This window comes from Vulpes lagopus, chromosome 4, assembly GCF_018345385.1.
Source record: "Vulpes lagopus strain Blue_001 chromosome 4, ASM1834538v1, whole genome shotgun sequence".
Classification (NCBI taxonomy): domain Eukaryota; kingdom Metazoa; phylum Chordata; class Mammalia; order Carnivora; family Canidae; genus Vulpes; species Vulpes lagopus.
In genome coordinates this window covers 1,695,774-1,719,397 of record NC_054827.1, presented here as the reverse complement: position 1 = coordinate 1,719,397, position 23,624 = coordinate 1,695,774, and the positions used below count along the sequence as shown (strand labels likewise).

The 23,624-nt window shown below is 50.8% G+C and overlaps 1 protein-coding gene and 1 long non-coding RNA gene across 4 annotated transcripts in view; one reads left to right on the top strand and one right to left on the bottom strand.

Moving 5' to 3' along the window:
- MCPH1 (microcephalin 1) overlaps nucleotides 1-23,624 on the top strand; it is a 232,876-nt gene that overhangs the window by 203,152 nt on the left and 6,100 nt on the right. The window contains exons 13-14 of one of the 3 annotated variants that reach the window (XM_041751938.1): nucleotides 16,691-16,928; nucleotides 21,203-21,418. The exons of 1 other annotated variant lie outside the window; for it this stretch is intronic. In XM_041751938.1, coding sequence (XP_041607872.1) covers nucleotides 16,691-16,928; nucleotides 21,203-21,330 — 366 coding nt within the window. In that variant the 3' untranslated portion in view covers nucleotides 21,331-21,418. Of the gene's footprint in view, nucleotides 1-16,690; nucleotides 16,929-21,202; nucleotides 21,419-23,624 lie in introns of those variants that run through there. One more of the 3 variants, XM_041751941.1, reaches the window with a different exon arrangement.
- LOC121489213 lies at nucleotides 11,419-14,970 on the bottom strand. Its single transcript, XR_005987296.1, has 3 exons — nucleotides 14,466-14,970; nucleotides 11,934-12,064; nucleotides 11,419-11,581 (listed from the first exon to the last, which is right to left on the bottom strand). It is a non-coding gene; the product is annotated as an uncharacterized LOC121489213 (long non-coding RNA).

Below are 23,624 nucleotides of genomic sequence, written 5' to 3'. Positions count from 1 at the left end.
ATAAGAACCCCCCACAAATCCCCTAATAAACCTCCAGGAGTAACTGATTGGGTGGGTTAAAATACAGTGGGATGTTCTGGTGAATGTCTGAATTTCCAGTGTACTGCTGTAATACGGACCCAGTCTCTTAGAATTGTGAAGTCACTTAAGTACAATAGAAGGTTCTGGAATTAGCTGGGAGGGGTGGAAATTGAGCGGCTAACTGCAAAGGAGTAAGAGCAAAGAAGTTGATCATAAAGAATCATCAAATCAAAAATTGCCACACAGAAAGAAGATTAGGAAGTCATCTGGTACCGTCCCTTTGTTTTATAGGCTAAGACCTCGGGCGTAAAGAAGCGGTCACACCAACAACAGTCTTTCTGTGACTTCGCGGAGAATCTGTTCACAGAGAATCTCTTTCCTCCATGTACCTGCCCCCGCCCTTGAATGTTGTGTAGAGGTGGAGTGAAGGCTCGGGGATCGCGACCTCATCACCTGTTCTGAGCGTAGAACCAGGAGCAACCCAGGGGTCCTGGACCCCAGCCTCGTTCTTGACAGACTCCTAAGACCTACAGAGGTCACTCCTCTGAGGGGCATCTTTTATCCCTTCTTCCCATTGTTGCCGTCCAGATAGCATCTTTCCTCCCTGCGAGTTTGTCAGTTCTCCTCCTCCTCCTCCTCCTCCTCCTCCTCCTCCTCCTCCTCCCCCCTCCTTTACGCCTTCCTCCCTTGGGAGTTTGTATTCATTGAAAAAGAACTTGTTTCACCCACGGGGAAGTGTTTTGAAACCTAAGAGCAGGGAGTCCCTGGCCTTTCCCTGTGATGCGTTCCCAGAAACCACACTATAAGGCAGATCGTTAGGAAAATGTTATGGCCGGGGTTGCATTTCTGACCAAAGACTCAGCAGCAAATAAATCATAGATGTGAACAAGGACATGTCCTTAAACTGAGACGTAACGCCGCAAACCACTGCTTATTCCATAATAATCCTTAGGCCTGAGCTGCCAGACCGTGTGCGCTTGCTCGTGGAGGGAGACGTGCGCCTCTCCTCTCGGACGAGTCTCTTGGAGGAGACGGGGGCCGGGGCCACTGGCCCGTGCCTTCATTCCAACGATGTAGAGAATATCAGATTTCATTTTTAGGCATCGGGAATTAAAGAAATTGTTTTTGTAAAATAAGAAAATGTTAATATGTTTTTTTTAAAAAGAATAATAAATTCAGATTGGTAAATTTTGCTTTAATAGAAAAAAACCTTGTGAACAAGATTTTAAATGTTTGGCTAGTTGAGTGGCTTTTGTCGGCAGCCAGTGAATAGTTAAGTCCAGAAGTATCACAGGCCTGCAGAGAGTGCTTTTTGAAGAATAGTTTGAAGAATATGTCTGTTTATTAGTATAAGGAAAAACAAATCCTCGAAACCTTGAAATGATAAAGTAGTTTCGTTTGCTTGTATGTAGATTAAAATATCTAAAATATCTGGGAACCCTCAACGAAGTGGAGGAAAAAATGTTTTGGGTAATCCAATAAAAGGCACTTGAACTTGGAAATTCACAGTAGTGGATTATAAGGTGGCCTAAACGCAAAGTTCACGATAGGTCATTTTACAAATCTTAATCCAAAATACGGGTCTGAATGGAAGCTGCTTTAAAAAGCCTGATTTACGTAAGGTGTCCTGGTCGTTTGCTATAAAACCAGATCCAAGTTCCCTCGTCCCTACAGCCGGGGATGGTCCTCTGAAGGCAGGGCCCGGAGGAAGCGCCTCTCTTTCTGTCTCTCCCTCCACACTGAACAGTAGTGGGGAGTGGCGATACCTCAGAGGGAGGAAGATGCCCATGAGAAAATGTGGAGACCCAAAGAAAACAAACAGAGAGGATTGCAGCCCTGGGAAACTCGGCGTCCATACCGTCAGGCTGGGTCCCAGCCAGGAGGCACTGATGCTCTTGGCAGCGGAGCAGGGCGACTGGCAGCCGCGTTCAGCAGGGCCTTGGGTGAGGAAGGCCACCCAGGTGGGACCTGGGGCCTCCCACTCGTCTCAGCCCCCGGAGGTGGGTGGCGGCCGGGGCTGCGGCCAGGGCTCTCCCCCAGCAGGAGGACCAGGCCGTCCCGTGGGCCTGGGTGTCAGGCCGGGAAGGACGGGCAGGCCTACATGCTGAGATGGGAGCACCCCTCAGAGCGCCCCCAGACCCCTGACTGGCCGGGCCCCAGGCTGCACCTGCTGGTGGGAGGCCCCAGCTGGGAGGCCCCAGGGTCCAGGGTCCGCGGGGGTGCAGGTGGAAGGACAGGTGGCCGCCCACGGAGAATCCAGAGAGAACTGGAGAAGTTCAGCGGGGAACAGAGGCTCATCTTGGAGCAAGACGGCCAATTTGTTCTGGAATGGAAGCTGCGATCCCCGAAACTGATTTACTTTCATGATTTATTTCATCCTCCAAGCTTTTTAAGACCACGACCATAGGTCATCCTTTGGTAGATGGATCCGGGCAAGACAGTACCCACTTGTCGGTTCACGGTGTTGGGACAGGCAAGAGGACTGCCTGCAGGGAAACTGGGTTCTGTTCATGACCTCTTTGGTATAATTTGGTGCTTCTTGCTCTTTAGAATCCCCTGGGGAGGTTTTTTAAACTCCTGCATTGGGGCCAAACCCCGTTTAATTCAGAACGTCTGGGATGGGGACCCCCAGCACGGTCTTTTTCCTCCTTCCCGGGTGGCTGCAGTATGCAGTCCGGTTTGAGAACCCCTACACTCAGGGAGCTTTAAAAAAAATAAAAGCTAATGCTCAGGCCTCACCTCGCCCCAGACAGGTGTGGGGACTTTATTGGCTTGGGTGGGGCCCTGGTGACACAATTCTGAAAGGTGTGGAGAGTCCACACCTGCAACACCAGCTGGTGGCTGGTTGGCCGCCCTTTCCAAAATTTGTCTTAAAATCCCCCAACTTTATGTGATGGAATTGCTCTAGTATTTTTATAAGATTTTTATAAGATTGTTTGTTTAGCCACCTACCAGGCAGTTCTTCTGTAAAACCAAGAAGCTATTTTCACGGGTATTTTATCATGATTTTTGAAAGATGAGCATTAAAAGCGGTTCAGGCCCAAGTGCGGCCACATGGCCAAGGTAGTTACCACCCAAGCAAGTGCAAGAGGCCCGGGGCCGCCCGCGCTCAGACCACTGAAGAGGGAAGGGACCTACCCTGCTCGAGCTTTGACCTATTTCTCGCAGTTGTTGAAAACTATGAGGCATGGGATGCAGATTTATGACTTTTTAAAAAGTTATTTGTGGATTCCCAAGACGGTTGTGTTCCCATCACTTACATAGCCTGTAAAACTCAAGTGACGCTTAAAAAAAAAAATCTGAGTTTGGCACAGAGTTCCAACGTGAACTTCAGAGCACTCGGCTATCGTCTTCTGTGCTGAACTGATGGCGGGACTCATCTGTATGTGACTTTCGGGAAGGGGGAGCCACCACGAGTCTCCTTGTGTGCTTTCTCTCACTTCCTTTCATAAAATGAGGGGTGAAGGGCGGTGTGTTAGGAGACCTGTAGCCCTTTGCACTGGCCGGGCCCTTCTGTTCATCTTCCACACAGCATGGATTTGATCTTTCCTGGGACCTACATTCTGGGAGAAATGTCACCCATGCTTTGCAGGGCAGCCCGTCAGAGGCTTGCCTCACCTGCCCCTCTTCCACCCTTACTTCATTTCTTTCTTTCTTTTCTTTCTTTCTTTCTTTCTTTCTTTCTTTCTTTCTTTCTTTCTTTCTTTCTTTCTCTTTTTTTAGATAAATTATTTGGAATTTCTCTGCACTTTTACTTCCAAGACCGTTTCAAACTGGAACATGAGAGCTAATGCTGTTTATAGGTCAGCTCCATGTCAATAAAGCTAGATAAAAAAATTTTAACTCATCTTAAAAATGTTTAAACCAGTGCCGAGTATAGAAACCACGCTCTCGTTTCTGACAATTGCTCGTTTTCGCATGAGGTTTTTTCTTCTGAGACCCATAAGGATTCTTGAAATCATTTGCACCATTTTTACTGGTCTTTGGAGCCTCTTTGCTTCGACATGCTTAGATCTCCCCATTGTCGGGCTGTTAGAAGTTGCGTGCTTCCACTTGCCCTAAGTCGCTGCTGGGTCTCTCATCGCATGTGTTGGAGCTAGATGGGGACAAAGGCCGCTCTGTACGGTCCCCAGAGCTCGGACTTGGGAAGTCACAGACATGGGGTGGCAGTTGCCTACCACACAGACCGTTCTTCTTAATTGGCTTATCATGTTGGGCGTTGTATAAGCTTCTTTAAGGAAATATATATACACACACACAAGGCCCTGTGCCTCGTCTTGGAATCCACGGCCACAGTTCCTGGCTCAGCCCTCGTGTGCTACGAGGATGCATCAGTTGCAGCCCACTCCTAACTCAGCGGCATTAGGCATGCATTTGATGGCCAGGTAGCAAGGTGAGAGACGCGGTCCGCGATAACTCTGGGCAGGGGGGTGGGGGGGCGTCATCTGGCCTCTGCACCTGGAGCAACGGATCCAATAGGCTGATGTTACCCAAGATCAGGGGCCACAGGATGGAGAGCCAGGACCCCACGTGTGGTCTTTATAAATTCTAATCTCACATTAGCAAAGAAATCAAGCTTGAATTTGAAGTAGAGAAATTTAATGAATTTAGACCCATCTAAAGATAAAGAGGGCCCTAGAGGACATGAGTATCTTCAGATAGTCACTGTCACAGGCACTGATGGGTGCACAGCTGTCTGTACTTAGAAATCCAGAGGCTTCCTGAGCTTGGCAGGTCATGAACTTCGAGGTAGTGAGTTGCACAGAGCAGGGCACAGGCTCTGCGTAAGACAGAGGCTGACAGGCCTGTTCACTGCCCCCCCCACCCCCCGTGTGTGGGGACACGGTCCAAAATGCCCCGTAGATGCCTCAAACCACAGATACGATGGAACCCTGGGTACGGCATGTTTTTTTTTTTTTTTTCTGTATCTGCAGGTACCTGTGATAACATTTAATTTATCTATTAGGCACAGTATGAGATTAACAATAACTAACAAGCCACCTGTAGCCGTGTACCGTCATAAAAGGTCTACGAATGTGGTCCTTTTCTCTCTCCAAACATCTTATCATCTCAGCCTTCTTGGGCTGATGTGAGATGATCAAATGCCCGCGAGAGGAGAGGAAGTGAGGTGAGTGATGGAGGCATCGTGATGTAGCCCTGGGTTACACCCGCCTTCTGGTCACAGGCATCTGCTTTGGGACCACAGTGGACCCCAGGTAGCCAGAAGTGTGGAAAGCAAAACTGGAGGTGGGGGGACGACCGTACACGCACGTCCGCACTCCTGTGTAGCCACCAATCAGCTGTAAGGCACCTGAGGTTGTCATCTGAATATAGGCGCCGACGCACATTCGTTTGCTCATATATCAAGAGCGCCCTGCCCCACTGGGGCAGGAACTGTCGCTGGTGTAACTGGTACAAGTGTTGGGAGGACACAGGAGTAGAGAGACCTCCGGGGAAGGCCAGCGGACTGCTCCCAGCTCTGGCTCCCTCCCCGTTAGCTTTGTGCCATTGGGCAAGTTGTTTCCTCTTCAGGTCTTCAGTTTCTCATATGGGAAGGGGGGATGATAATCCTAACTACCCTGCAGAATTTTTATGAGGATTAAATAAATTAATATTTATAAAACACTTAGAACAGTGGCTGGCACCTGGTAAGTGCTAGGTGTTTATTAAATTAAAAAAAAAAAAAAAGGATGATGCAGATTTGGTTTAGGGGAATAGCATGGGCTTCCCTGAAGAGATGACAAGGAGCCAAAATCTAGATAGTGAGTAGGAGCTAATACAGCTAACAAGGGATCGACCTGCCATCCCGGCAGACGCAGCAGCATGTTTCAAGGCCCTGTGGCCACAATGGAGCACATAGGACCTACGAGGCTGGAGGGAGGCTGTTGAGGAAGAACAGACAGGGAGACGATTATGCCAGATTCAGCCTCAGGTAATAGTCAGGGCTGGGTCATGGAAGGTCTTGCAGGCCATTTAAGTTTGGGGTTTTTTTCTGAGTAATGGAAAGCTATTGGAGGTTTTTCTTTTTTTTTAAGATTTTTTTATTTATATATTCATGAGAGAGAGAGAGAGAGAGAGAGAGAGAGGCAGAGACACAGGCAGAAGGAGAAGCAGGCTCCATGCAGGAAGCCTGACGTGGGACTCGATCCCCAGACTCTAGGACCACACTCTGGGCTAAAGGTGGCGCTAAACCACTGAGCCACCCAGGGATCCTCCTATTGGAGGGTTTTAAGGGTAATTGTGTTCAGATACTGTACTGAGCCAAAGAGGCCGGATACAAAAGCGGTATAATGGCACATGACTACAGAAATGGAGTCACCGATGATGACCGCACTCAGGGCGCTGCTCCGCCCGGGCAGGGGGCACCCGCTGGAGTGCTGGGCACCTTCCCGGTCCCGATGGTGGCCACAGTTCCACAGGTGGCCGTGTCAGCTGTAAAGGTTAGGGTGCGTTGGGCACTTACCCGCACGAGGGCACAAGAGTGGACCCCGGGCAGGTCCTGAGCCCGTTTGCAAGCTGCTTCCATCCCCCAGAAAAGAAAGAGCTGAGGTTGGCTAGGGTGCCGATGGTGGTCAGAGAGGGTGGGCTCGGGGCGATACTCGGGAGATGAGACCCGCTGGACTTGGTGATAAAGTGGGTGTGGGCGGTGCGGGCAAGAAGCAAGTCTAGTACGACCCCCGGGGGGTCAGGTCCTCCCGAGACTCTGGAGGCAGCGTTAGGTGATTATCAAGAACACAGCTCGGGGGGCCTGGCACCCAAGCTCCTTCACCTCCCAGCTGTGTGACCTCATGGAGGTGGACGCTCTGCCTCATTCTTTTTTGAAATATATTTAATTAATTTATTTGAGAGAGAGAGAAGAGGAGCAGGGCAGCCACAGATGGAGAGGGAGAAGCAGGGAGCCAGATGCGGGACCCGATCCCAGGACCCTGAGAGCATGACTGGAGCCGAAGGCAGATGCCGCACCCACTGAGCCCCCGGGCACTCCTCTCTGCTCATTCCCCGTCAGCTGCCAGCGGTGAGTGTCCCTCGCCGACGGTTATTTCAAGGCTTGAACGCGCTAACTCATCTGAGCTGCTGCCACTGCCTGCACGCGGTCGGCTCTTGGTAACTGTTAGCTCTTAGCAGGAGCTGGTTTGGGAATGAAGAGCATGAATTAAGGTTGAGAGGTGTCGGGTGTCCAGGGCCTGGAATCTTCCAGAAAGAGAGGCTGGCAGGTGGTGGGTTATACAGCCCCGAGGACAGAAGAAAGCTCCACACGAAGCGAAGGGTCACCTGCTGGTAGGAGGACTCTAAGCTCCTGGGGAGGTGGGGCCCAGGGCTATGGGGAGATCTCGGCATCTGGGGGCTGGATGATGAGCAGGGGACAGGGAGAAAGCGAGGGGTGACTCGTCCCAGGCCAGGGGGAGCAGATGTTTTACAGGGTGGAGATGTCAGGAGTGTGCAGAGCTGCTGGGAATTGAGGCAGGATGAGAGCGACTTGTGCGAGACACTGTTGCACAGGCCCTAACAGCATGGGCCGTGCAGTCCTGGCTGTGCCCACACCCGGGGCAGTGGCCGTGTTAGCCCACATGACACTCACAGTGGCACCGGGGGTGGCAGAGGGGGGACACGACTTGAGGGAGGGATCTCGCATGTTCTCTCCTGGTTGATGTCCCCCCTGCGACCCCCAGGCCCATGCACCAATCTCGTAGGCACGAGGCAGCGCCGGGTCCGGATCCCTCTGTTGCAGGCCATTTGATTTACTCACTATGTGGCCTTGGACACCGCCTCATGTGAGACGTGGTTGCTGATCCGAGCAGCATTCAGGTGTCCTGCTTCAAGCTGTCGCTAACCCTGTGAACGGTGCATGCCCTGACCTTCCCTGTGATGGGCTTATGTATTGGCGGTGGAGCCACAGGCAGCGGGGCTGCAGGGGGAGGGGCCAGGCGAGACGGTGAGGGCCCCCCAGTCCTGTACAGGGTGGACGTGCTGACCTACTGGCGGTGGAGCCACAGGCAGGGGGGCTGCAGGGGGAGGGGCGGGTGAGATGGTGACAGGGCCCCACCTGGTAGGAGGGTTTGGGCTGTGCCGTGAGTGCCTGCGTGGACACCAGTCAGGACATTTGGGGAACCTCAGCTGCAGGAATCTTAAGCTTGGGACACTGTGATTGTGGTTCCTCCCCACTGGCCAGCACCTGTCCTGCAGCTCCGCCCCTTGCCCCGTGCCCCTCCTGCCCCCTGCCACCCCCGGCCCAGCTTCCTCTGGAGCCCCCCATCCCCTTCTCATCTTCCACCTCTTACGCTCTTGCCTTCAGGGGACCCACTCCCTTCCCTCGAAATCCTCTTAGCCTGGTGCCCGCCGCCCTGACATCCCCCAGGGAGCACCGTGCGCCGGCGTCCCTAGCTAGCATGTGCTGCCCTGAAATCAGACTCCGAACGCAGCCTCTCCGGTCACCCGGCAGATGCACGGAGTATAACCGCGCTCCTCCCGTGGGCCGGGCGCTGCTCTGGGTGCCGGGATATGTCATTAGATAGAGATTCCCGCCCTTAGATTCTAGCACGAGAAACAGACTAAATCATCCTCCTTCTCTTGCCACACATTCTGTGGGCTTCTACTGTGACGTATAAAGACCGGGATTTGGGGGTTGAGGTCGGCCGTGCTGCACGGAAACCCTGAGAGCTGAGTAGACCCAGAGGAGTGACGGGGTGAGCTGTGTGGACGTTTAAAGGAGGAACATCCCAGGCAGGAGGGAAGTTGGTGCCAAGGTCCTGAGGCAGGAATACCCAGGTGCGCTCAGGAACAGCGGGGCGGGGAGCGGAGTGAGCCAGGAGGAACGCGCCGGCGCCCAGCGGGAAGAGGGAGCAGCTGTCCCCTGTCCAGCCAAGGGCTTCCGCCCTTCTCCTGAATGAAGGGACGCACCAGTGCTTTGAGCCACGAAGACACATGAGCTGACTTAGGTCTTTAAAATCCTCGCTCTGTTGAGAAGACCTGATGGGGGCCGACTCCTGAGGTAGGGACACCAGCTCGGGCTGGAGTGCGGGGCAGGGAGGGATGGTCCTCGCCTGCGGGTGTTTGGAAGGAGAAGCTGAGCTTGGGGTTGGGGCCCAGGTGCCTGCAGGGAGGGGTCGGCCGGAGGTGGTGAGGTGAGCGGTGGGGCGAGCCCATCGGGAGAGAGGGATAGGGGGGCCGGGGGGGAGCCTCTGGCTCTCCGGGAGCTGGAGCGGGAGGCACGGGGAGCCCGTGAGGATGTGGGGGAAGGGCGGCCGCTGCGAGGTGAGGGCCCGGGCGCCCCGAGCAGGGACGGACAACGCGCAGGGACGATGCAAAGGGACAATGCGGCCTGGCACGGGAGCCGGGGCTCCGGAGCTGTAGGGAGCGGCGGCGGCGACAGCCTTTCACTGACCATCGGGGCGGCTTACGCCGTTCAGCAGTCGGTCATTCGAGGACCTTGTCTTTGTAACAATTCCTACATTTGCCTAAATCCCATAAAAACTAAACAGAACAGTTTTAGCTTTTTAATTTCCCAGGACCCCAGATGTTGTTTTTTCTCTCCGATACCCGTGACAGCCAGTTCTGTTTAGCTCTGATACCTTCAGCCTGTTGAGCGCCGTCGGGCGTGGGCCTTGACCTTCCTAGCACCACAGTAGGCAGTAGGTTTCCTGACAGTTGTCCTCAGGTGTGTGCCCTGAGGTGGCCCCCGCGGACCTGGGACCGCAGCCCCGTCGGGTGGCCCCAAGGCGCCTGCCTTCCCAGGGAAGCCCTGGGGGCAGGGGCGGCACCTCTGAGGCTGCGTCCTCCGTCCCTGCGTGGCTGTGGGCCCAAGGCACAGGGGGCAATGAGCTTCAGCAGCCACGAGCACGATGGTGACCTGTGCCTGAGCCCCATGGCGTGTCCCCAGGTGAGCTGGGGGAAGGATGTGGGGTTTGCTGCAGACCTCATTGCCGCAAGGAGCTGACCCGCCCCCGGGGCAACAGGAAGTGCGGCCAACTGGGCGCCCGGGAATGGGCCTCCCTCGCCCCGCGCCCTGCTCACGCGGTTCTTTTTGGGGTGCCTGGTCCCGCGCCCCACGTCATCTGCAGCAGCGTCTTCCCCTTGGTGAATACGCCACCGCGTACAGAAGCACCTGCTGTTACTGCGACCACCCGCCCAGCCCCGTCCCCTCCCCGCCACCCCCAGGGACCCTGATCCATTTGATCGAGCACCGTGATCCCTCGGACACCACCCACCGGAGGGGCCCCTCCACGTGCTCTTCTCAGAGCAGACATCCTGGTCACTGCCCAAGCCAGGTCTACCGCTGTGACGTCTACCCAGGCTCTCACCCTGTGACCTGTAATCTCTAGAAAGTCCCAGGGAAGCAAAGACCACGTCCTTAGGTTTTCACAGCTTTAGACCCTCGCCTGAGACGTGATGAGTGAATGAACGTGCTCACTCACAGACAGAAGGACACGAGGCCCACCCCAAGCTGCACGGTGGTGGGCAGCGGCAAGAGGATGTTGCAGCTTAGGAAGTGCAGGCGAGCTTTGCCAGGGTCTCGGATCTCGGATCAGGAATTCGCCCCCCGGGCCTCAGTCCCCTGCCCGCGGCGCGTGGGCCGTGGTCGCCGTGATCTCCCAGGTTCTTCCCACTGCCGGCGTCCCCCCGGCCCACGAGCTCTGCAGCTGGATACCTGCACCTGTTGGCGCCGCCGCCTCGCCCCTCGTGCCTGTCTGCTGCGAGCACTGGAGCGTGAGCACACGGAGCACGGGGCCACGGCCCTCCTCCAGCCTGGCTGCCCCACCCGATGGGGCACGGGCACTCGCGGACACCGGGCGGGACCTCACCGTGGGAATGTGCGCGGGTAGCCGGGAGGGAAGGAAGTTCTCAGCGATTTTAACTACGCGTTTACCCTTTTATTATTATTAAAGCAAGAGAAAAAGGATCATAGAACCCCCTCCCCACCGCTCCTACTTTCCTCCACCTGGTTCACTCCACTCGCTCTCAACTCCGATGTGTCTGCGAGGAGCCGAGAGATTTACAGGGCCGCGCTCCTCGCTCCCAGTCCGACGCTGAGATGCCTCCTGACCTGCCGTCTAGGAGCTGCAGCCCCAGGAGAGCTGATAGTCTACCGTCCTGCAAGGGCCGCGACCCGGGAGCTCCCACGCCGGATGGTGTCTCCGCTCAAGCAGAACGAATTGGCTCCTCCTCCCGCCTTGTGTTCTGTGCAGGCCATGGAAGGGCGGGATGTTCTGGAGACTCCCTCACAGTCACACCCAGAAACTGTCTGCCCGGCTCCCTGGGCCCCCCTCAGCCCCGTCAGGGTGACCCGGGGATTAGCCACCACGCCAGCCAAGCGTTCTCTCTCCCTTTCTCCCCGTGAGCCCTGGAGCCCCAGCAGCTACGGATGCACGTCCTGGCTGTTGTACCTGTTGGCCTCATGTCTCTGCACCACCAGGATGTGAGCCGGCGTGAGCTGTCAGCCGGTGGGCCGCTCTGAGTGCCGAGTGAGCCGACCCGTCTGTGGGTCGGCTGTGGTGAGATTTTAGAGGCGGGCTCTTCAGGAATGGCTTCATAGCTTCATAGCAGAAGAGACGCCTCAATTGCCCTCGAAAGAAAAATGGGATACAGGCACATGTAAGGCTAAATTTTTTTTTTATTATCGTAGTTTTTCTTGACTTTTTTTTTTTTTAACATGCAGTTCCATCAGTGTTAACACACCTACAGACGTGTAAAACCACCCTTGGGGTGCTTGGGGAATGGAAACAAAGGCAGGCGTTAGATTTCAAGAGGCCTGGCGTGATCTCATCCGTCGGGCGCAGGGCGAGAATAGGCGTTTTACCCCGTCTCCCCCGTGAGGTGCAGAGACCACGTGCAGCTATGGGAAGGGCTGAAGCCCTCCGTTCAGCCCCACACTATAGCGTCCTGGGGTGTCTTTGGGAAAACCAGCAGAAACCAACCTCCCTGAGCTTCCGGTTCGTCCAACGCACAACAGCGGATGATCTCGTGACTGATTTTACCTCCTCTTCTCTGCGGCTTGTCAGTACCTCTGCAGACGGTCAGTGGTTCACAGTCATCACCAAGGTGAGCTCTGCCCAGAGGGAAAAGCAAGTTCTACACCAACCGAAATCGGGAGTGAATGAGCCGTGGACACCCTCCCCGCCGCGGGGCTCACATCCAGCCGGGGGCCACGCGGCTGGGAGTCCTCGGGGCCATGAGCACAGGTGGGTGCGGGCGGCCTGCAGTCAGCAGCACGGCCGCCTTGTACACGGATCGGAAGGCTCTGAGCTACTAAGGCCGCATAGCTCTTTGATGAAAACACTAATGCAGAGGCAGCATTTTACGAAGCACAGATAATGTCTTTTGTTGTTGTTTTATTGAGAGCCTCCCCCAGACGACCTCATTCTCTACAGCCCAGGGTTCAAGTGAAGATCTCCTGGCAGAGAAAGACTTCCCCCTCCAGTCAGCCTCTCCTGGTCCTACACACACAAGTGTATGTTGACTCCTGTACTGATTTTACATCACCATGGAGAACGGGGGAACTCTCCTGAACTCCACCCCAAATTCACCCAGACTCCTGACCCGTCCTGTTCATTACCGTGGAGAGTAACTAAGCCCAGAGGAGTCACTTACCTCTGCTGAATCCCCTGGGCTTTGTAGGAAACGTTTTTTTTTATTATTATTATTTTTTAAAGATTTTATTTGACAGCGAGCGAGCGAGAGCAAGTACACAGGGCAGAGGGAGAGGGAGAAGCAGGCTCCCCGCCGAGCAAGGAGCCCCACCTGGGGCACCATCCCCGGACCCTGCCATCACCACCTGAGCTGAAGGCAGATGCCTCATGGACTGAGCCCCCCAGGGGCCCCTGTAGGAAACTTAGCACTTCCTCGGACAGCTATACTTTTTTAGACCACCTTTCCAGACTGCCTGATTCTAGCTTACACTGCCTCTGTGTCTTCCACAGCTCCATAAACTAACGACCCGTGCAAACGGCGGGAGCTGCATTCTCTGGGGGAGGGACTGCTCCACGCCCATGGAAAAGCCACCAGTTTGGGTCATTCGCAGGCTCTTCTCCACGTTCCCAATCTATCAGGGTGTTAATTATCCTTGGAAACACCATAGCACCTGAGTTAAATAAAATGAGCTATAAGAGAGTTGTGATTTTTTTTAAAAAAATTTATTTTAACCACAATTAGTAAGAAACTTCTAGGTCGATATAGATAAGCCCGGTGATCTCTGAGGTCATCTTTTAAGACCAGAAACCACTGCCCACGGTCACCCCGGCCGTGAGCCTCTGCGCTCCACCGGCCTCTAGCAGCGCCTGTTGCCACCCAGACCCGTTTCTGCAGCTGACGGCGTTTGTCCCGCACATTTGTTCACCAGTTTGAAGTGGAATTAGGATTCAGAGCAAATTGCCGTGAATTGCTATTACATAAGGGATCGAGAAGCAATGGTGATAAGCAGCTGTGAGCCTTCCGGGGCTAGGCGGCGTGGTCCAAGAGCATCCTCTGGCTTGCCCGGCATCCACCGGTGGGGACGCATGGTGCCCTGGGCTCCAGGGTAAGGCTGACTAGCCACAGCCAGAATTCTCAGGGCACATCCCGCAGCACAGCAAGTTCATGACCGTTGCCTTCAGAGACAGAGTGTGGTCTCGGGGGTCAGGCTGCAGCAGAACTTGTGTTTATAGACCCGGGTGGACCCAAGATGTGAAAGCTCCAGGGGCCCCAGGGGTGAGTAACAAGGGCAGTCTGTCCCCGGGGAGACTGGAAGGTCCACACTCCGGAGACCGTACCTGGAGAGAGCAGGTAGCCGGGGCTCCGTAGCGAGGAGGATGGTGGCTCCCACCCTATCTGCAGCCTAAGTAGAACCTGCCAGTCATCGTTTCTATGGCAATGAACCCCTGTCCATGCACGTCCTCATATACATCCAGGAGTGTATTCTTAGGAGACGTTCCCCAATTAATTTTTAATTTTAAGTAACCTAAATCTTGATTAAGCCTTCCCAGGAATTATTTTACTTAGGATTAGAAAGTCAGCATGCACGTAGTCTCAATTATTTTGAGTGAAGAATAAGATCTTTGTAATTCTTTGCCTCCTTTAATTTCAAGCTGAATAAATAAATAAAAGGAAGTATTTTCATTTGTTGACTTTCGTGTTACGTGCTTTACAGCGAGGTCAGGGACCAGGTCTTAATCCTCTCTGCTTCCCCAGCATCTTGCACGTGCCCGGTAGACAGTAAGCATTTAATAAACGTGGGAGGGGAATTAAGACTCAAAGCGATCAGCTGCTCAAGTCACATTCTAACCGTTTGAAAGGTTTGCGTAGGTCCTTCTCTCTTGGGTTAAATATGGGTTTGACTTACTGCTTATGTACATACACAAGATGCATCTTTGATACTATTTTTTTTGTTTGTTTGTTTTTAAGACAAACTACATCCTGCATGGTTTTGTGTGTGAACATTGCACAGAGCATAGAAAAACGCAGCAAACACTTACCCGGGGTTATTTCTGGTAGGTGGCAGGGGCCTGAGAACTGCAGCATCTAGATGCTTTGGGCTCCTGGACGTGTAAATATCAATAAAAAGTAGCTTAAAGAAATGAAAAAATCCACCTCCTCCAACACAGAAAAAGCAAAAAAAAAAAAAATTCCTGGTTTGGTCAATCCGATGACTTAGGTGATCCAGGATCCAGGCCTTCCCACCTGGCCATTTTCTGCATGGTTTATGGCCTCAGGTGGCTTCAGTAATGGCAGGTATCCTAAAGTCCAGCAGGTAAGAGACGTATTTCTGCTTATGCATCAGTTTGTATTAGTGAGGAAAGGCTGCCCTCAGCCGACTTATTCTCAGATCCCATTGGCCATGATCAAGTCCACATGCAAGGGAAAGGACATCACCATGATTTGCTAGGGTCGATCCGGAGTCTTCCCTTGAGCTGGGGAGGGGCCCCCTACCTTGAACACCTGGCTCTGCAGAGGCAAGTACCTCCCAAGGAACCCACGGCCCTGCCACTGAGGAGGAAGAGAGAAGAATGGATTTGAATAGTGGCCAGCAGCATCTAACATGGGAAAATTCATTTTACTTTATACCCTTCTGTATCGTTTTCAATTATCAACCACTTTTACAATTAGTTTTTTGAATGTGTGATTATATCCGACCTTGGTGAGATTCCCTCTCCATCTCTAGTTACAGTACATGGTCCAGTGACTCACCAAGTTGAGGGATCATGGGGTTTTTCTCGCAGCTTGACTCATCATTTTAGCCAAAGCAGATACCTTGGCGGGCGTCCACCTCCGTTGTCTTCATCTGCAAAATTAAATGAGACCCTTTCTACCCCCTGTCTCAGGGGCATATTGGAAATTACTGAAAACATTAAACAGAGTTAACACACAAGTAGAATTGTTGCTCGCGTTGTCAGGATCCCGCACCACTTAGCTAATCGGATGAAAAGTGGTTAAAACATTGCGTAGTTCAAAACCAGTTGTGAGTAGAGTGAATTAATTCCATGGCTGTATGTGAATATATTGGGTTGATTCTATTAACTTTTGGAGCAACTTTTTTCATCATGAGATTCTGAGTATGAACATCTGGTGGACAAAATCTATTTTGTTGACGATGTAGACGGAGGAAGGTATCATCCGCTGCCCTCCCACCTCCAGGCCAGCCCCTCCCTCCCTGCTCTGGGGGCGGCCGTGGCCCCCTGGCCAGCTGGCGGCCGCCCCACGCAGGTTGCAGTCCCCCGAGCGCCCCTCGACCTCTCTTCCCACATATCTCCCGTCACAATCCTTAGTTTCTCTGAGCCCACTTATCTCAAACGTTCAGTTCTGTCCTCAGGGAAATCAGCTGATTAAAATGCTCAAGATGTGGATGACAGCTCACCCTCAGCAGCCCCCGGGGGGCATTTGCACTTAAAAAGAAGCCTTTATTAATCTGTAGTTAGTGAAATGTTTGTTTAGAGTACGCGGGCCTTCCCACTGTCCCTCGTCCCTCGGGTTAGCCGCCGACCGCAACTTTATCAGACCAAAAGGGAGAACAATTTAACATGCCCGTTCCTGCAGCGTTTCCCACTGTCTCCCATCCTCCTCATCAGCATTTCCACCGTGACTCACTGGAAGCAGCCTCTACATACTTCCCACCCCACCCCCCACCAGCACGGGAGCTGGACAAGGGCTCGAGGACCGCCGCCTCCATCTCCCCTGCCTTTGCCCATCTACACCGCCGTGCCGGATGCAGGGCACGTCTCGGGGCCTGCAACGGGCCCGCGCTGCCAGGGGCCCGGAAGCACCTGCTGGGCCAGGGCAGCCGGGCTTCCTTCTCCAGCACGCTCATTCTCTCTTCCACCCTCATCCACGTAGCTCGAATAGGATTTAAGGATGCACATCCTGTTCTCCTCACCCAACTCGATTCCTTTTTCAATACTTTGGTTTAGAATTTGTAATAATTCAAAAGCCTAAACTTCTTACGGGATGGCAGGGTAGGGGGGGACTATAGATTTGTTTGTAGTTTTGCTGGCAAGCTGCTTCAGCAAGTGTCCATTTTTTATCTGCCTGCTATTTGTCATTATCATTAAATGAGTCTTTAGAATTTGGAATTCATCTGAGAATGCACAACCTTACATGTGGTCTATTCTCTCGCAAAAGGACGTGAGCTCCACGGTGGGCCTGTCCTGAGTAATGCAATGATGCACGCAGTGTCCCACTAATCCTCCCGGTCTCTGCCCCTCAGCTCTGCCGCCTGGAGCGTGATCTATCCACAGGGAGGTACCGGGGAACCCTGTTCGCCGACCAGCCGATGATGTTCATCACCCCAGCCAGCAGTCCCCCCAGGACCAAGCTGTGGGAACTGGTCCTCCTGTGTGGGGGTCAGATCACGCAGATCCCATGCCGGGCCAGCCTCTTCATCGGACCCTACCAAGGAAAGAGGAAGGCGACAATCCGGTATCTGTCAGAAACCTGGATCTTAGGTAGGAATCTGCACACAGGGATGGAGACGGGGACGGTGCCTTCTCACTGTGATAGCTGTTGGTGTCCCCTTCACATCCACAGTCCTGTTGTCCTGGCCACACAAACAGGTTTTTCCGGGGGAAGCGTGATGGCCACATCCCTGTAGCCTGGGGCCTTTGGATGGACACTCACACTCACCATCTGCCTTAACAGAATCCTGTAATTACTGTCAGTCCCAAGCCAACCTGGTCCCTCCTCCTCTTTACCGTCAGCCAAAGTACACTTCACAGGGACAAAGGAAATCCTATTAGGCTCCCTGGTCTGCCTCACTAGCTAGTGTGAAACAGCCAGCCTACCCACATCCCCTCCAGACCGCAAGGCCTGTCCACCCTCGGCTCAGATGCTCGGTCCCTCCACCCTCCCACCCTCGCTGCCTGTCTCTGCTCTGCTTCCAGGGCTGCGGGCCAGTGCCCAGCTGCCACGACCCGCCACCTGTCTCTCACCTTCTCGTGTGCACCACTCCTGACACTCCTCTTGATCTCAGAAAGCTATCCTTCTGTGCAAAAGCAGCTACAGCGTTGACTTCAAAAAAAATAAAACAGGAACATAACGTACAAACTGGCACCGATGCAGCATACACAGTGCCAAATGCATGGCTTGATTCTGAAGGGGAAGAGGTGGTACAACATATGCTCTGCTTCCCGGGAGGCTGCCAGGGTGCCCACAGCTCTGGGAGGGCCATAGGGGACGTAGGGAGCAGGTGTGGGGACACGCAGCATCGGTGCTGGACGTGCCAGATGCTCCCGGGGCCCCGCTTTGGGGATAAGCCTTCGTGTTCTGGGTTTAATGAAGGTCATAGCATGCCAGGGCCGCCCTACCAACCCCACAGACGGGGGCTTACACGGAGATTCATTCTCTCACAGCCCGGAGGCTGGAAGTGGGAATCAGTTTCTCCTGAAACCTTTTCTTCTTCCGCTCCTACTCGGTTACTTCGGTGTCAGTATCTTTAGCCAAGATCCTTACCCAGCTTCCAGAGACTGAGAAGCGTATTTTCTCAGTCCTGCTCCCCTCTCCCAGAGCCTTCCTCCTCTTCGCCTCCGCTCATCTCTAAATCTCAAACTTCTGGCTTTTCTCACCCCTTCCTACACATTATCCTTTAACAGATACATAGATCCTGCGTCCAAGTTGCATTCGTATATCAGACATTTTAAGAACATATTTTAAATGGCTGATGGTCATCCTTTGATATATTTTTAAAGTATGGCTGTCAAGAGTTTTTTGGTTTTTTTTTTTTTTTTTTTTTTTTTTACACTCTCTGGTGAGAGTAATTTATCTTCTGCCTAGAAACTAATTTCCAAAAAAATAAAACCCATGTGATTTTAGCTTCAGTCCCAAAGCCAAGAGGCTGTTTACTCTTTTCTAAATGCCAAGACTATAACCTTCAAAACATCCTATGTTCTAGAAACAGAGGTTCTTGTTTTGTTTTTTTTAGAAAAGCGCATGTATCAAAATGACACCAACTGGCGACCAGAATTTTGCTTTTCAAAAAAAAAGTCTCATTCAGCTAACGGAACTGTGCACACGATTGATATCAACAGTCCATATCAACAACTAATCTTTACAGCGTCTGCAAATTGTGTACCGTGCACAGGGCCAGCGTCTGGGGCCGCACGATTATTATTTCCAGGTCGCAGAACTCTGTCGCCCCTTCCTGTTGCCCGTGGCTTTTGTGCACAGCTCAGGCGCGGTCCAGCCGCCTGCCTAGTTCCTCCACTTGTTTTGCCACTTTGCTCTCCTGTGAGTGGGTTTTCAGGAGGCAAACGTCTACCTGCTTGACCCCGGGGCTTCACTTTCACAACACCCTGTGGAATTCTCTGGGTTTCAGAGCTGGAGCTGCGGGCCCGAGTTTCTTTCCTCTCCCATAATCCATGTCCTGTTTCTGATTTGTCATTGATTACACCATCTGCCTGTGCCCTTGGCAACTTCCGGGTATTGTGTGTTCTGGAATCCTTGGCTCTCCGTGTGGGGAGATCCTCACCCCTACGGTGAGCCCCCCTGACTCTGGCCGCTGCCCCTGTCTCTGCACCAGGGCCTCTCTGATGACTTGGGTGTTAGAACGTGCATTTTTCAAATATTCAGGAGTTCATATTCTTATCTTTTTTAATTCAGCTGCAACATAAGAGCCCCGGCTTTGTGCAATTCAAGGAGATTTCATCTGCACGTCTCTACACATACCTGTAGACCCCACAGAACACATGGTCCTGAGCATTGCAGTTCCTTTCCCATCAGTACTCTGCCACTGGCTTGTTCTCTGACTGGGGGACACAAATCACCAAATCACCTATGCCCTCTGGACCTGAGTCCCCTCATCTATTAAACAGAGTAATAACCTCTGCCCTGCTTATTTCACATGAGGGTCAGAGGAGCTAACACACAAGGGCATGCACGGTATCTCACACCCACACTGGACCCTGTCCACTATCACTGGATGACAGTGTCCACTGACATAGCCACATTTTCTCTTCTGCAGACTTTCCTCCTTCCCCTGAGCTTCCACTGTGAGCACATCTAGCCAATATTTTATTCTCAAAATGTTGTGCGATTAAAATTTGCAATAAAATCCCTTGTAAATTATAGTTAAAATCACCTTAAGGCACCAATTTAAAAAAAATAATTTTGTGACATGACTATTATGAAAAGAAATATTCTAAAATTTGTTCCAACTAGAATATCAGCATGTAATGTAGGGTCCCTGAGACTTAAGAGTAAGGATTTGAAAGTCTTAAGAAGTAGCTCGTTGTATCTAGTTTCATGTTTGCCATTTGCTTTCCAAAATAAGAGATTCCAAGTTTTTTTAGTACCTTTATATTTATTCCTATGTATTATGGGATCTTTGTTTATACAGACACAATAAAGTCACGGGGGATGGACAAGTATATTTTTTTAGCCATTAGAACCCTCTGAGAAGCTTGGGTTTTTGTTTTTTTGTCATTTTGGGGGGGTTTTTTTTGCTTTTGTTTTTTTGGCAGAGGGAAAGATGACCACCACCAAAAAGAGAAGTCTCCCCAAGACCTTCAACATCCTAGCACTGTATTCCTTCAGATAAGCCTTTTTATCCCTTCACCCTCTGACCCAACATTTATATTGAAAAATTAAACTGTTACATGATTATTCCAGTATAAGACTTTCTTCTAACCTCCAGCTCTTTCTTTGGGGGACACTGGTCAGGGGTGACCATGGAGCATTCAGCCAGCTTACCCTCCTGGCTGCTGCCTTGTGCTGCTGGCATAGAATGGTGTGAATTTATGAAATCTCCAAACAGGGCTCACCACGTGAAATTTAAGCCATGTCTTACTCATTTGCTCCATGGAGAGTCTCCTACATGCTGGGTTGCCTTATAACGAGGCCATTTAAACGGTCATGATTATGTTCCCAATTCATTCCCCAGAGTCCATTTTCCCTGAAACAGCAGTATACTTAGGCCAAGATTTTCGATGAATCATTGCACCAGAAGGAGAAATGGGGATTTTTGAGACAGAAAATACTTGTGGGCACTTGAATATGCATGAAAATAAACAGGAAAACAAAAACCAAATTCCCGGCACCAGGAAGCAAAATGTCACCTTTACCTGACATTGGAGTAGAAGCAAGTTCCAGTAATTTTATTTACCCCAGCACACCCCTAGAACAGAATTCCCATTTTACATATCAAGACACTACAATGAGAGAGCCCCAAGTTGGCTGGTGTCTTCAGTGAGGGGCTAGGGAGGGGGCGGGAGCCCTGGGACCCCAGTGCATTCATCACCAGTCTGCAAAGTTTTGTGCCGGAGCCCTGTCTTTTCACTCTCTCCATCCCCCACGTCGGTGTTATCACTTTCAGCTGGCTTGGCCTTTCTCAGAAGACATATTTCCAGTCTCGGGCGCCCTTTTATTGTCTGGGCTAGGTTCAAGTGATAAGACATACATTTTATGCTATTGTGGGAACATAATGTAATATGCTCAACAGCATTGCCAAAGGGGGAAAAAATTAGCCTCAGCATGATTTCCTTATAACTTATAATAAGCATTTGATTTGAATGTCTCCCCATGTCAACGTTTTCAGGAAAAAGATCTCTGATAGCATGTAGGCCTTTTATAAGCCAGCGTAGATCATTGTTTCCCCAGATGGCCGACCACAGAACTAGGCCCAGAAAAATGCATGCTCTTGAACATGGCATTTTGTGAAAGCAAGGACACTCAGGAGGCCTCAGCCCTTGGGGTGCATGATTAAAGAGATGATGTTGGCGTTCCTCAGGATCCTCTTCGTCCACATTTTTACGGCATAGAAGGAAGCAGTCACAGGCAATGAGGCCATGTGCTGAGGATGGACCCAAGAAGAGAAAGGGAAGAGAACCTGGAGCACGTCTGCTGCCTGCCGCCTGATACCATCCTCACCCAGGAGCTCGGCAACCAGTCAGGGGGTGACGGCAGACTTTCAAGATACAATCTCAGATGATAAGATGAAGAGGTGGTTTTTCTTGGCGGGGGGGGGGGTTGCTCTCAAATAGATGACGTCTACCAGTAAAGGCATCAATGAGTACTAAAACTGACATGGAATTCTATAATTTTGACATCTCGTATATTTAGATTTTATATATATATATATATATATATAGCTTTAAAATACATATAATTAACTACTAGCTGCTGAACAGCAAGCATCAACTTGGAAAGATACAGAAAGTGTTCATTGAGAAAGTAGATTTGCCTTTAACTGTATTCATTGGTCAGCTAGTGGTCCTGGATGGTGATCTTTAAAATTTCCTAACCCATCTCACTTGGCTCCCCTCTGTTAAGTTTTTGCCAACTGACCTCCAGTCACCAGGTGTGAGCATCATCGGCGATATAAAAGTAAAAAAGCAAAAAAATAAATAAATAAATAAATAAATAAATAAATAAATAAATAAATAAAATAAAAAAGCATCTTGAAGACAAGCAAAGTGGAACATTAAAGGCCTTCTCCACACCTTACTAGCCAAGGCACAGCCTCACTTAAAAACAAGAAGCAAAGTAGAACATGACAATCAGCTACATATTCAACTCAGAATAGGAAATAGTGTAACCACGGCGACATTTTTTTTTTTTTTTATCCACCGCTAGAAATGCAGTCATCGGTTTGGGGAATACACCAGCCACTTATAGGCCAGTGCTGAGCATTTTGGTTTTGACAGGTTCACAAGACTGTCTTGTGCACAGATTCACAGGGCTCCCTGCAAGTGCTCCCCCCACAGAGGTAAGTGCTCCAGTGTTAACTCTAGCCCTACTCTGGGGCTGGGGGTCAATGGCCATAAAAGAACTTCACAGCCCAACCCCCTACTGGGACGTTGCTGGCAGTTTCCACTTTTGCTTACTGACCTAGTATATCAACACTGTTTACAAGAGGTTTCCGTGAGTCTTTCAAGCACTTGGAGCTTCAGTTCTTTCAGTGTTCCATGTTAGACAGTTAATACCGAGCATCATAGAACCTAAAGTGATGGGCCTTTTGTTATGGACTGAATTTTGTCTGCCTAAATCCATATGTTGAAGTCCTAACCCCTAGGATCTTAGAATGTGACAGTGTTTGGAGATAGAGACCTCTCAAGAGGTGATTAAGGTTAAACGCTATCAGGTTAGAGCCCTGATCCTTCAGGACTGGTATCCTCATGAGAAAAGAAGAGACATCAGGGATGTGTGTGCAGAGGGAAGGCCACGTTAGGACAGAGAGGACAGCTTTCTGCAAGCCAAGGAGAGAGGCCTCAGGAGAAACCAGATCCACTGGCATCTTGATCTTGGGCTTCAGGCCTCCCCAGCTTTAAGATCATAAACTTCTATTGTTTAAACCTCCTAGTGTGTGGTGCTTTGTTAACAGCCACCAGCAGATGAACACTGCTGGAAAAAAATTCTGAGATCATGGTAGAAATCTGTGCCTTTTATCAAATGAAGGGATCTGAATTTCTCCACCGGAGTCACATGGTGAATTAAAGATCCAGCATTTCTAGTCAACCTCTTCTCCGTTCAGACTGTTCCTTTGTAAAAAGATCTTAATGCCACCCTCAGTAAGTGGAACTTCTCATTTGTGCAACCACTAACAGTAGAGGTTCTCAAATGGTGCATCACAGAAACTGTAATGGATGGATTCTGAAGGATCCAACCTCTGGGTAAAATAAGAAGCTGTTCTCAATTTGTAGGAAGAGAAAAAATACTTGGATAAATCATTTCCCTTTTTTTGTTCAATTTTTCTTAAATTTTGGCACTTGAGGATGAATGAATACATAGTTATAAATACAGAAGAATGTTGGAGATGAAATGAATGATAAAAATATATGAAACATGAACAAAAAGCAAAAAGTTTTTTAAGAGCTGAAAAAGAGTTATTTGGGGGGTGGGGGGAACCATCCGTAGCCAAAATCCTAGCAGTATTGAAAAAGAAGAGAAAAGGGTCCAGTGAACAATACTATGAACAAAACTGGGGCTGCAACTATGGATACAGTAAGGATATTTAAAAATCATGAGAGCATGCTGAGTAAATTTATACCAGAAAATTTGAAAATAGGTAAGATGGACATTTTCTAGAAAAAATATTACCAGAATTGACTCATGAAATAGAAAATCTGAACTATTTAAAAACCTGAATGACAATCAAAAGTATACCTCTCACCGTCCATCAAAAAAAGAAAAAGAAAAAGACACCTGCACAG